Source organism: Ambystoma mexicanum, chromosome 7q (assembly GCF_040938575.1).
Source record: "Ambystoma mexicanum isolate Mex_15411 chromosome 7q, UKY_AmexF1_1, whole genome shotgun sequence".
NCBI lineage: Eukaryota > Metazoa > Chordata > Amphibia > Caudata > Ambystomatidae > Ambystoma > Ambystoma mexicanum.
In genome coordinates this window covers 711,785,284-711,799,437 of record NC_090941.1, presented here as the reverse complement: position 1 = coordinate 711,799,437, position 14,154 = coordinate 711,785,284, and the positions used below count along the sequence as shown (strand labels likewise).

General features: G+C 44.0%; 1 protein-coding gene across 4 annotated transcripts in view; it reads left to right on the top strand.

The window, feature by feature from the left end:
• IFT88 (intraflagellar transport 88) overlaps positions 1 to 14,154 on the top strand; it is a 2,010,164-nt gene that overhangs the window by 827,000 nt on the left and 1,169,010 nt on the right. For all 4 annotated transcript variants that reach the window (XM_069640006.1, XM_069640003.1, XM_069640005.1 and 1 more), the window contains one exon: positions 12,692 to 12,778. In XM_069640006.1, coding sequence (XP_069496107.1) covers positions 12,692 to 12,778 — 87 coding nt within the window. The remainder of the gene's footprint in view (positions 1 to 12,691; positions 12,779 to 14,154) is intronic.

Below are 14,154 nucleotides of genomic sequence, written 5' to 3'. Positions count from 1 at the left end.
TTCCACATTTAAAGAAAGTAATCAGAGGGCAGGTTGGTCTTAACACCTTGGTCTGTCCGATCTCTGTGGTTCATGATTCTTTTGCTTTCTTTAGCGTGGCAGGGGTGCGGATTGGCACTTTGATGAGGTCTGGCTGCTATTTCTGTCTTTAATAGGATGTCCAATCATGGCTTATTCTTTATGTGACAATCCACTGCTGTGCAAGAGTACTGTGATAGTAGTGACTAAATCGCCTACTCAGCCCCTTAGTACTACTAAACCAGCAATGATCACATTCTTAAAGATAAAACATGCAAAGCCCAAATGCTATACCACCTTCGCCTCATTTGATAGTACATGCCGGGGGCAGGCTATGGTGGGGTGTGAGCTAATAACAGTAGGAACACAAATAGCAATCAAGTAAAGATTCCAAAATAAAAGAATGACCAGTCAAGGTGAGTCAAAAATATGGACTTTCAATTACATGATAAAAATGCAAATATCTAAACAAAAAACACGAGCAAAAACCTATCCCTGTAAAGAAACACAGAACATGCATGCTGTTGTAGAATACCACTCTTGGTAGATGAAAGGAGTGTGTGCAGGCAATCAATTGGCATAATGTCAATGTTCAAGAGTGTCTTTATGAGAAAAATGCACAGAGGGGGGGGGGTGTAAAATTCAGTTTGGTCCCAAAAGTGGACCAGTGGGGACTTGGTGCTGTTCACAGTACCTTATTTCTTTATCGTGGATGTCAACAGCATCAAATCAGGTTTCTGTGTGCTTTTCTGCATTTGAACTGGTGTCAAAATGGAGCGGGTTGTGTTAAACCAGCAGCGAGTCGCATCAAGGCTGGGCTCTATGTTGATTGAGTCAACAGCAGAAACTGAGCGAGTCAATGGGCCTCAGCAGGTTCCAGTTAGCGGTCGAGTTGTGTCGAAATGGCGAGCGACACAATAGCTTCCAGCAGGTCGTGTCGAGACAAGGTGCTGTTAGGTTGACGTGCTGCTCAGGATGCAACAAGTTGGATGCTTCCACAGCCGTGAACCGACGCTCGAGTTGAGGCGGTGGTGCTCTTTACTGGTGTGAGATGGAGTTGAGATGGTGCGTAGAAGTCGATAAGCAGCATGAAGCTCACTGGTGTCAAAAGCAGTACTGTGGGTCCTGCAGGCTTGAAGGACATAGAGCACAGTCAAAACAGCTCGTAGATTGCTCAAGGCAGTAAAACGGAATTCCAATTTCATTTGAACTTCTGGGTTGCTGTCCTTCTTCTCCATTCCCACTCCAGGGAACTTGCCTGACACCTACAGGGGTTGCTTCATTTCCATTGACGTAGTTCTGTTTCCAGTGCAGCCACATTGAGGCCTTGGTCCAACAACAGTCCCAGCTCTTCCCTGGGGATGTTTAGGGGACAGAGATATCCTCTGCCTTGGATGACTTCTGTCTTCACCTACCTAGCAGAGGATTTTGGGATAGACTGTATCCCCAGATGAATTCATCTTGTTCTTGTGGAAGTGTAGAAATGAATCAAAGAATGAATGGGAACTTTTAATGGCAACATGTCAAAGGGGATTGGTACAAAGCAAGTCTGCTCTAAATCCAATCCCTCTTATTGTAACAAGCACCCTATGGCGTATGACATCACACCCAGACTACATTGTTTGCAGGAAATGGGACATGAAAAGGAAGAGAACCCTAACAGAAATCAAGATGGCCTACTTTCCCTCTCTGGGTACTCTAACGACGCTGCCTTCCCATGCCTGCTAGCTTCAAATGAACGCCAATTACGTTCACCCAGATGTGAGGCTAGCTTTGTTATGTCAGTGGTACCTCTGAAGCATTGTTCCCAGATTACCTTCTGCTCTAGGCGAGGTTTCTGTGCACCTGGGGGTGTTGGTGTTCCCTTCCTGCTGGAGAATCAGAATGGTATCATCCTGGCTATTGTTTCATATGGCAGCTGGAGAACCTACTGTAAGAAAATGATGCTTTACTTATGAATTTGCTTAAATAACTACTAGTATATGTAGATATTAAACCAATTTACTATTGGGTGCAAGATCCCCACTGAATATCCCAGGAATAAAAGGAATATGTGGTGTATGGAACAGCAAAGAGATTTAATGAGAAATCTACTTTAAATAAAATGCTGAAGTGATAACACACAGAGACATATTTTCAAACTCCAATTCATGTTTAGGGCCAATACATGACCCTTGAACATGCCACGTCTGTTGGCCTCATATTGAAACCACTGCTCTTTGTCACTCTTAATATATTTCAGCGCCAGGGTGGCTGTTTTTCAAAAGTGCTTTTTGGTCATTTTTTCCGTCGAATATAAGAGACTTCTTGAACGTTTGCACATCAAAAAGAGATGAGCTGAAATAGATCAAGGGGGTGTGCTATCACGATGCCATTGTCTGATACCAGCGGTTATCAAAAACTAGATCAGGACCCTTCATCAGAGATTGATATGAAACTTGCGATTCTTTTACAAAACTGGATACAGAAAGGGTTTCTCGATCATGATGATTACCTTTATTTGTAAATTTTCCAAAAATGCCAATTATCTATTTGCTGCCCAAACTACACAAAAACACCAAAAGACGGCCTGGAAGACCTATAGTGGCACTCAGTGGAGCCCTACTAGAAAATGTTTCAAAATATGTTGATGAAACGTTGCTCCCTTTGGTACTCCACTTCCATCTTACCTACGAAACACTAAAGACTTCCTTAGCAAAATCAATGGCATAGAATGGGTACCGGACTTCATGCTAGCAAGCTTGGATGTCGTTTCGCTATATACATGATCCAATATGCTGACGGAAAACGTGCTTGCAAATATTTTCTGGACACCAGGTCCCTTAATTATTTGTCACACAGCGAAATGATCATAGATATGGTTGATATTTGCTTGATGAACAACGTTTTCCTATTTAACGACTACTATATTCAACTACAGGGCACAGCCATGGTTATGACCTTGGCCGCTCCCTATGCCAACCTCTTCATGGGTTTGTGGGAAAAATTAATCGGTCCTCATTACAAGTTCGGCGGTAGCCTTGCTGGTAAAAATGGCAGGCTGCCGCCGAACTTGCAAATTTTTCCGGAACCCGGGCATGGGCAATTACCGGGGTATTCCGGACCCGGTAATTGGCCATTCCCGGGCCCTGGAAAAAAATGCTCCCCATTCCCATTGAGGAGTCAATGGAAATGGGGAGGTCGGATGCACCGGCACCATTCATGAATGGTGCCGGTGCATCCGACATGGTCTGCTCGCGGGTGCCGGTGTGCACGCCAGGTCAGACCTGGCGGGCGGGATGGCATCAGCAAGCCGAACTCGTAGTTTGCCGGTCCGGTGAAAACAGTACCGGCAAGCTTACCGGTACAGTTGTTACCGGACCAGCAAACCTGGAATAAGGCCCATAGTCTGGACAGACATCAACAGCAAATATACTGACAACATCATACTATGGCTGCGTTATATATGGATGATTTGTTCATTCTATGGAAGGGCAGCAAAAAAGAATGGAAAGAATTTGTCCTGATCTTCAACACCAACATGTTGAATCTGAAATTTACTAAAACACACATTAAACAATCTATCATTTTTCTAGATGTAACAGTAAAAAATTGTCACTGTGAAATAACAGAATTGTACCTCAAACTCACTAGCTCAAATATGCCACTGTTTGCCACAAGTAATCACCCTTCCTCTCTCAAATGGAGCATATCATATGGCAAATTTGTCAGAATACGCCCAAACGGTACGCGGCTAGACACGTTCGACAAAGAGTGCCGAATAACTGGGCAAAACTTTGTGAAACAACGCTATCCAAAGGCTATACTAGAAAGTGCATATATCAAGGTGCAGAACATAGATCTTGATCTCCTTTTGATTCAAAACAAAAGACAAGACAAAGAACCAGAATCTGATCAGATCCGCCTAATTCTCACCTTTGGGGCACAGCAAGATTCGACAAATGATACATTGTCATTGGCATGTGTTGAAATTAGATAGCAATCTATCATCTATTCTAGGAGAAAGAGCGAGCATTACATTTAGGAAGTCCGCCTCCCTAAAGGATTCATTGGTTCAAAACTTTGTGACATCGGACAAACCCAGTTGTTCTCTAACCTGGCTAAATAAATGTCTGCCAGGGTTTCACAAATGCATACACTGCAAGGCAAGCAAGGCAAGCAAACATGCTAAAACTAAGTCCAGCTATCAGCACCCGGTATTAGGACACAAAGTCGAACTACATTGCAATATCACCTGCAACAAAGAATTTGTAGTCTACGCCTTGAAGTGCTCCTGTGCATTGTGGTATGTCGACAGTACCATTGGTAAACTCAAGCTATGAATCCTCCAACACATGAGAGCCATCAAGAACTTTGATCCATCTTACCCTATGGCTGTACATTTTCAAGAAAAACATGATGGGAAAACTAGAAGGTCTGAGGTTTTTTGCCATACATAATGTAGAAAAAAACTGCAGAGGAAGAAATAGGGAGCTTGAGCTTCGACAATGGAGATTAAATGCATCCTAGATCTCGAAACAAAGAAGCCAAGAGGACATAATGTTGATGAAGAACTTTACACCTTTTTAGGAACATGATAGACGGATGCAGCGATTGGAAATGACTGAATATTTGCCTGGCTTCATCCCAGCCCTTTTAATAAGATCCTTCAATTTATAGACCTCTTAATTTGTCTGACCCTATCTGATTCCCTTCCATCCCTTATTCTATGCATATTTTTATCACATTGATCTTTTTCTCCTAATTTCCTTTTTTAGTGTTGATTGTTAATTAACATGTGAGGGTTATTCTGATGAATTACCCCATAACATTTCCCTGTAACTACAAGCTTTGATGGGTAATGCGTGCTAATTGGGAATATGGTTGGATACTATTCCACCAGTCTTAAGTACATGCATTTCTTTTAGGCATGATGCATTTCAGATTTTAGACTGTTGACTTCTTTTGCAATTAATGGTGATTCTTGTTTTGGTTTTAGGCAATGGTTTTAAGATGCATTAAGCCATTATAGCAAGTTTGTTCTTAATCTGCAGCAGATACACCATGAAGCGGCAAGCACTTTAACTGCGAGTTTGCACATAAATTTGCTTGCAGCATATGCACTAAGCAATTCTGCATTATGGCCATTGTTCTAGGTGCTTGATGTCATTCTATGAAGTCTGGCTCTAATTTGCAGCATACTAATTATGAACCACTATGCACTTTAATTGCGAGTTTGTACACAAACCAATTGAATTAAGGCAAACCATTAAGACGCATTAAACTATTATTATAGGTTTGTGTTTAATTCGCAGTGAATATATCTTCAAGCACCATGCTCCTTAATTGCGAGTTTGCATAGAAACCAATCTGCAATGCATGCATTTAACAACTTTGCATCATGGCCATTGTTCCAGAAGCACTAAGCCGTTGCAGCAAGCATGGTTAGCACTATGCACTTTAATTGCGAGTTTGCACACAAATTGATCTGCAGTAGATACATCCAGTAACTTTGCACTTTGCATGTTATTTATTCAATTTGCTTATTTGCACATAAGTGGGCCTGCATACAGACTTAGTCTGCGATGCAATTGCATTAGTTTCGTAGCTTGACAGGCTCTTTGGAATTCACCCTGCAGCAGGTGCATCAAGCACATCTTCCAGAATGACCCTATTTAGAGCCAGCTAGTCACCAACTTGCTCTAGTCTGACTCCATTAGCTTTGACCAGAACAGTCCTATTTCCAGGCGCCTGGATAACCAATTGCAGTAGAACACCCGAAGCACTATGCATTTTATCTGTCATTTCAGCTATGATCCTTAATTTTTGGCATCATTACATCATGCATGTTTGATAATTATATGGTTCAACAATCACGCAGCGTTAAGCATTTTAATAAATCCTGATCGGATTAAGCACGTTTTTGTTATGACCCTTATATTGGATCCCCCAAAGCACCCGGAATCCCCCGCACAAGCTGGTTGGCAGCAAACCCACAAACATTACTATCTCTAGCACAGTAGTCCAGGCTCAAAATTGGCCGAAGGCTTTCCACACTAGTTACACCTATGTTTCACTAGGTAAGCCCTACGGCTGTGGAAATAGAAAACTGACTGGTTTTCTTCTGTACCATAGAGATGGCCTGACTGCCTTTTTAAGTACATCTTCAGAGTAACAGTGTGATTGAATATGTGAACAAGTAGCCAATAGGCTACGAAACGCGTCATATCTTTTTTGACTTGTGACCCAAATAAACTGGGATTGGTCCGTAACTTCTTCTGGCTGATGGACATTTTATTTATTGCTATTTTATTGGACTCCGATGAGTGCACTCCTCAAGCGCGGTAGTTCATTTTGACGCAATGCTGGATCCCACGAAATCCTAGGGTTTCAAACCCTGCGTGTATTACGGGCATCAAATGTCCTTTTTGGATCCAAACTGCATTTGCCTTTACTTTCTCTGTGAATGGCACGGCACGCAAGGCTGCATGTTGTGAAATCGATAAACCTGAAGGCGCTTTGAGAAAGAGAGGCAAACCTTTGTACCTTCTTCCACAAGGGTAGCAGAGATAGACTGACCCATTCGAGGTCGCCAGGCGTGGACCTTGGCACAGAGGTGCGGTTCCCGGTCTGAAAGTACAAGAAAAAGAAGAAACACTGCAAGAGATCGAGGTTCCCTGGTGATTCTTTGAGATATCGCTCTTCGAGGTCCCACAGGTAATTTTTTCTACTCCATCCACTACCCCTGAGGGATGGAAGTTGTTCAGGATGAAGATCCCCGACTTCTTCGCCCAGGCCTCAGTGGCTTCGGCCCCAGCTTTGGCGTTAATGGCTCTGGTGGCAATTGCTTCAGCCAAGCCGATGGATCCGGCCCCACTGTGACGAGTTGGCAGGGAAACCACAAGCAGACTTGACAAGGTCACGTCCAGGGGCCACACTGTACCATCTCTAGATGTCAGTCTTCTGACCATTCAGGTCCCTATCTCGCGGTCCCCGAGTCACGAGGCAATTTCTCTTGCTCCCCAAGAGAGCATGCATGTCACATTTGGAGGACATTTATGATGTGTAGGGGGACCCCCTCCCTTTCGGGCTGGAAACCTTCCACCCTAGGGAAGTTAGAGACTTTCTGGAGGAGTTTAATGGTGAACAGGGGTACTTGGTAGACCTTGGGGCTGACTTGCAGGAGGCAAGTAGCCTGGACACCTCGTCTGAGATTGACATGCTACCTGCTGCCACCCCAAGCAAACCTCACAATGCTTTTCAGTGCCTGATGGCGAAGGTGGTCGACACCTTAGAGTTATCCGTGCCTTAATTTCTGTGCAGTAAAAAACAATTAACATCCTGGGCGAGGGTCCGAAGAAGGATACATTATTGCCTTTTAATCAGAAAGTAGAGGGGCCAGTGCTAGAATTACGGGCCAGACGGGCTTCAGTTCTCACAGTGGACCGCGACATGATGAAAAAGCACACACCGGCACCCTCAGACCCCATATTCCTGTCTGGTCATGCTTCATCAGAAAGCTTGGTGGTCCAGGCCGCTATGGCAAACCTTAAAATCACTTCTTTACCATCTTTGCCCCCCGACAGGGAGCGCAAGAGATTGGATGCATGGCAAAGTGAAATCTTTGTCTCTTTGAGCCTTGTTCACCGGTGCATAAATTCCTCATGTGCCCTGGCCAAGTTCTCCTTTGGCATGTAGTCTGTCATGGCGGAGGCGTCAGAGCACATCCCTGAAGGTTTTGAGGCCCTTATCCGGGAAGAGAAGGAAGCCTCCTGTCAGATGCTGCAGTCTGGTCTGGATACTGTAGACTGCTTAGCAAGAACAATGCTCATAAGCACAGTCTTGTGCAGATTCTCTTGAGTAAGGACATCCGGGTTTGCTACTGTCATCCAAGAGAAACCTCTGGCAATGGTCTTCGATGGCATGAACTTATTCAGCACCAAGGTTGAGTCCTTGCAGAATTTAGAAGCCTCTACGGCTAAGTTGCTGGGGCTGGCAGCCCAGCAACAGCTACCTTCAAGCCCCAGGGGCTTTTTTATCCCACCCCTTCGCCACTTATGCCCAAAAAGCCATGAACCATCGAGCAGGCAAGGGCAGCGTTGTCCTTACATCGGTAAATGCTGGAGAGCACCTAGAGGAGGCGCTTACACCCCCACTGTGCTCTCCGCAGCCTCTGGTGTGAAGCCTCTCTGAAGTGAACTTCCGTCATCTGTCCCTTGTTGGAGTCAGAATATCCCTGTTTGGGGAGGAATGGAAAGATACCTCCTCGGATGCTAGGGCCTTACAAGTCATACAGCCTCCCTTTTGCCCTTTGCCCTCCAGACCATCCCTCATGCCACCAACCCTTCCCTCCGAAACATATCCTTCTGGAAGAAATCCATCAGCTCCTGGCAAAAGGGGCCATAGAACTGACACCCTGCTCGGAACGAGGCCAGGTTTTGGTACTCAACATATTTTCTGGTGCCGAAGGAGGACCGCGATCTAAGACCCATCCTGGATCTACGGCTTTGGATGTTGTTCTTGTACAAGGACAAATTCAAGATGGTTACTCAAAGCCCAGGTTCCCCAGGCCCTGGATGTGAACGACTGGCTAGTCTCCCTGGATATCCAGGATTCTTACTTCCTTGTGCAATCCACAAGAAGAACAGGAAGTACCTGAGATTCAAAGTAGGGAACTGTCACTACCGGTTTAATGTCCTACATTTCGGACTTTCTTTCGCACCCAGGATTTTCACCAGGCTGCTAGCAGTGGTGGCGGCTCACCTCAGAAGGGAAGGCATTCATGTTTTACCCTATGTGGATGACTGGCTCGTCCGAGCCTGATCCCCATTAATAGCGTGGGCACACTTGTACCGGACAGGCAGCCTGTGGCACAGCTTGGGATTATCCCTGAACTTCAAGAAGTCTCAGGATTTGCCGTCCCAGTACCTTTGATTTATCGGAGTAGTCTTGGACACTTGCCTGGGCCAGGGATTCTCGCCAGAGTACAGAATGGCGAACTACAATATGGGTCAGGTTTTCCAGCCACAGACAAAAGTTCCAGCCTCTGAATTTATGTGCTTGCTGGGTCTTATGGCCGCCTGCATCCTCCATCAATTTGGTTTCAGGACAGCCAGAAGCATGGAAACTGCTTTCCTGAACATCAGTGAAGACCTGCTCACCAACCTGGACTCTAATCCTCCCCTCTGTCCTCATCCTACTCGATCTCTCCTCTGCCTTTGACCCGGTTAACCATGCCATCCTGCTCAAACAGCTCTGTGATACCCTGGGTATCACTGATCAGGCTCTGGCCTGGTTAACCTCTTTCCTCTCCGATCGACCCTCTTGGGTCCAACTTGGCTCCTTCCTCTCCTCTTTCTCTCTCTCTCCACCTGTGGTGTTCCCCTGGGGTCTAACCTCTCCCTCGGTTGTTCAACCAATACCTGGCACCTCTCGCTCACTACATTGCTGCTCTCTACGCCAACTTCCAATGCTATGCGGATGCGACCCAGCTCCCTTTCAGGCTCCCCACTGCCGCCTCTTCTCCTCCTCTCATCCCGGATTGTCTCTCTGCAATCCAAGAGTGGTGCCAATGACCTCTGCCTGAGTGCCAGCAAAACGGAGATCCTCCTCATTGGCTCACCAGCACCCTGCTTTCCCCTCACTCTGTCCGGCCTCGCTTGGCCTTCCCCCAGCTCCCACTTGCGAGGCTAGGAACTTTTGGGTTATCTTCAACTCTACTCTCTCCTTCTCGCCTCAAACCTCCGACGTCTCTAAGAAGTCAAACTACCAATTGCACCTCCTCAGGGGTATTTTCCCTCGCCTCTCCTTCCCCCATAAGTTCACTGTCTCTAGAGCCCTGGTTCTCTCTAGGCTTGACTATTGTAATAGTCTCTTTTTAAATCTGCCTGCCACTACCCTCCGGCCTCTGCAACTCATCCAGAACAGGACTGCAAGACTTGTCCTTGGCCTCAAGCGCAGGGAAAGTATCTCTCCAGCGCTAAAATCTCTCCATTGGCTCCCAGTGGCTGCAAGGATCAGATTCAAGACCCTCTGCATTGTCCACAAGGCCTTGTGGGGCCTGGGACCAAAATATCTCCAGCTTTCTCTTCTGAAGTATCTTCCCACTCGAGTCCTTCGCTCCTCCACCTCCAACTCCTTGAGGGTCAGGCGTTTCTCCAAGAAACAAGTCGGCGGCATATCTCTCTCCTCTGCGGGTGCCTCCCTCTGGAACAGCCTACCTGCCTCTCTGAAACTTGAGCGTGTCCACCTCTGGTTCTGGAAGCAGCTCAAGACCTTCCTCTTTGCTTCTTTCTGCCTCTCTCCTTCCCTGCTGATCACCTATCTGATACTGCACTGGTTACCTGGACACCCTCTGAACCACGGGCCTAGGTCCCTATCCTCCCGGCTGCACACCTGCACTGTCTCCTGACAACCCTGCACTTGGGGCTGTATCTGCAACCCTACTGTCCCCCTACCTGCACTATCACTTGTCATACTGCACTTAACTTGCACTGCCACCTGTTGCTGCACTTCTCGTTTTTCTTATGTTTTGATCCTATGTCATGTACTTCTCCCCCTCTGCTTCCCTCTGCACCTTTCCCTTTCCTCTGCCCTGCACTTGTGTGATCTCAATGTCACTTGGCCTAGTAAGATCGTTGTCTTGTCCCCCTTTGTCCCTCCCTTGCCTAGTCGCACTTTGAAACACTTGTGAATGGGCGCACTATAAATAAAATATATCATAAGTCAATTCCCTTTGTCTGTTACTAATGAAAATGTCTGCAAACATTGACTTGCAGACATTTTCTGAACTTTTCCATTAATAACTTGTTAGGTAGGGCCCAATTATGTGCTGCATGCTTGCCTATAAATGAAATTTCAATAAACGAAAGGCAAAACCTTTAGCTTTACCAATGCTTGTTTTTCTACAGTATGAATATTTTCTCTCCATATGCACTGAACCAGAATTGGAGGCTAAATGTTAGAATATCTAATACCATCAGAAAGGTTAATAAAATGAAGCAAGAGTAACGGAGAAGCAAGAAAAATACATATGTAATGCTTCTCAGAGCTATTACATAGCCCAATAAAGTAAACTTGTCCCACTTCGGCAGCTGACTACCTTAAAACCAATGGGTAATATGACAGTGAGATAAGGGAGGGTAGCCCCAATCCACACAGCGTGGTAGGTCGCACCTGAAATATCTGATTTACTCCTAAGGCTAATGGCAGATACTCCCAGTGAAATGTTGCAATATGGGCCTCCAATACCTGAAGATAGTGGCTGTGGAGAAGTAGGGGCATGGCCTGAACCATGGCACATATTCACCTCTCCATGATTATCTTCCTCCTCTCCCAATCTGTTATAGCAAATATATAGTGCTGACACACCACTGTCTGTGCCAAAAGTAAAAAGGAATTTACGAGTTTAAGGGCAAGCAGAAGTCAGGTGAAGGGGAGAGGATATGGTAGGCCAAGGTGCGGGACGAGAACACACATCTGCTCGTATTCTGTTTGCTGCTCCGGAACATCATTTGTTCCTTCCCCAACAAAGTAATTGACCACTTAGGTGTACGAAAGAAAGGGGATTGATGGGCTAAAGGTAAATAAGTTACTAATGTGTAGGACTTTTTTTATATTTTGTAAGAATCCATTGAGATTTATAATGGCGGATGAGAGGTGAAAAATTACTGTGAATCACTTGACCATCTCATTTGAATTTGTTTTATTGTTTTAAATTGGCTCATATTAAAATGCTTATTGCTTTTAAATTATAATCTTTGTTTTCCTTTCACCATTGCTTCTTTTTCTTTTTCCTTCTCATGTTGTAAGTATAAAGAGGTAGGTTATAAAGATGACTTCCAAATGGGTTAAGTTGTAAAGGAATGTCATTAACAATTGGCAGTTTGATCATTGGGAATTCACCTTCCACCTCACTGCCTCAACTATTAAAATTGTCTTTGACACAGGTTGTTTTGTCCAAAAGTGCAAAAGTTAGCAGATTGGCTAAAAAAGCAAGGTCCAAACATATAGAATCGAATATTTCTTTTGACTAGTCAAAATTGATTATTCTCGTCTATTTACATTTATGGTACTGGTCTGAAGTAATGAAAAATAGAATAAAGGTTTTCTGCACCATTTTGTAGGTACTGGTTTCGATACAACTTTAAGTACAGAAGGTTGACACGTTAGGAAACACAAACGAGTAAACTTGAAACTGAAAGATCTCATACCTGTTCAGGTTTCCCTCGAGCATTTAGTAGCACAGTTTTAAAAACTGGCAATTGTTTTCTTAAAACTGCAGAAATGGTTTAGAGATTCGCTCAATGCTGCTCTTCTGGTATCTAACTCATTTGGTTCCATCTCCCTCTTGCGGCTTTTCTTTTTTGCTCATTTCACTTGATTTTTCGATAGCTTAAATATGTTCAGTAACATTTCTTTTAAAAGATGTAGAGTTGAAATAACCGTTTTATAAATACATTTATGTTCATTTGCTCTTTTAATAAGTTAATTGCCCAAAAAGGTCAAATCGGCATTCTGCCGAAATATCTCACAAAGCTGCAAATAGCTAGTTGACATTTTGGTAATAATATGCTTTGTGAACCAATCAAAGTGCTGTCCAATTCTGCCCCTTTGTCACTTCCTTGACAGTGCATAGCACTATTTTGCTAAATGTTTGGAATGGAAATAATTTTACTTTGCAATTTGTCTCTAGGCAGTTGAGACTTTGAAAATGTTTGAGAAAAAAGACAGCCGTGTTAAAAGTGCAGCAGCAACAAACCTTTCATTCCTTTATTTCTTGGTAAGTGATTTTTTACTTTTGCAAACTAGTACATGCTTTTGCCAAACTTATATTTATTTGTGATCATGGCATAGGAAGCAAGGAAGTGCAAGCATTCATGAGTCATCTTTATTGTGCTGCCCTTGCCCAGTCTGTGTTTAGCTGGATTGGCGAATTGCTTACGATAATCCATATACTGCCCTACAGTATAGCGTGGATAATCAGAAAGAAATAGTGATGGTTGCTGAAACTGAAATGTGTTTTCAAAGTAATCAAACATTCAAATGGTCGATGAGATCTGGTTCATTCAAATATACAATGCTCAACTCCTCTTCTGTCAAGTAGTTTCTTAAATAATATATTTGAGTAAGAGAATTTACAATTTTCTTCCCTCAAGCAACATGTTGTCCATATATGTTCAATGTGATCAACCTCTGTTCAAAGTACAATATTGCACGACAAGCCTGCATAAAGACAATACTGTAACATAACATTGGACAGAAATACACAAATAATTGTATATATTCATGTGCCATGCCCCAGTCTATCAGTGCCCCACATAGATGGGCAGTCAATGGGTACTTTTAATACCTTGATTTTGAGTGGGATGCTCCATTGTCACAAGGCAACATAATTAGCTAATTAGGTTTCTTTTTTAGCAGTCCAACTTGAGTATCAGTTCTGTTAATTATTTTCAGTGTCACAACATGTTATTGGTAATCAGACATAAAGTAAACAAGTTACAATATGTGTGTGCTCTTAATGCCAGAGAGCAAAATTTAGGAAACCACCACCAAGGAATAGAGCTATAAAACATACAATGCTGTATAATCCGTTCCAGGACTCACTTCTTTGCAGTGACATACTCTGAGGGGACTTGGTATGTACATGAGTGTTTGCCCTACCTAAAGATGTTAAAGTAAAGACTGAGCTGGTGACTAAGTAGAGTGTATTGTATTGGAGCATGGTAGGACATTGTTTTGAGGTGGGGGAGGGGATGTGCTTGCCATCAATAAAATGTTTCCAATGCCCTCTTTGCACTGGTCAAGGTAGACGGCTTAAAATACCAACATAGAGGGTTGATAGAGCTCAGTGTGTGAGTCTAGAAAGTACCCTACCAAAGCATAGATGGTATATTATGTTGGCCAAAAACCAATCGCATCATATGCCCTGCCTCGCCAAATACAGAATCGTCAGCATAACTATAGAGCGTTCATTTTGTGCCCGCAAGATCCGCCATTTGCTTTTCCTTGCCTTTCTGTTCAAACGCTTTGCAAAATGTATTTCATTTTGTTCTGCTCTTACACGAAGCAAGGCCACAAGTTACATGTTGTGAGACCGGCCCAGACAGAAATGCCAACCAGTACAGAAATACATTGTTTTCCTCCCTCACAAGT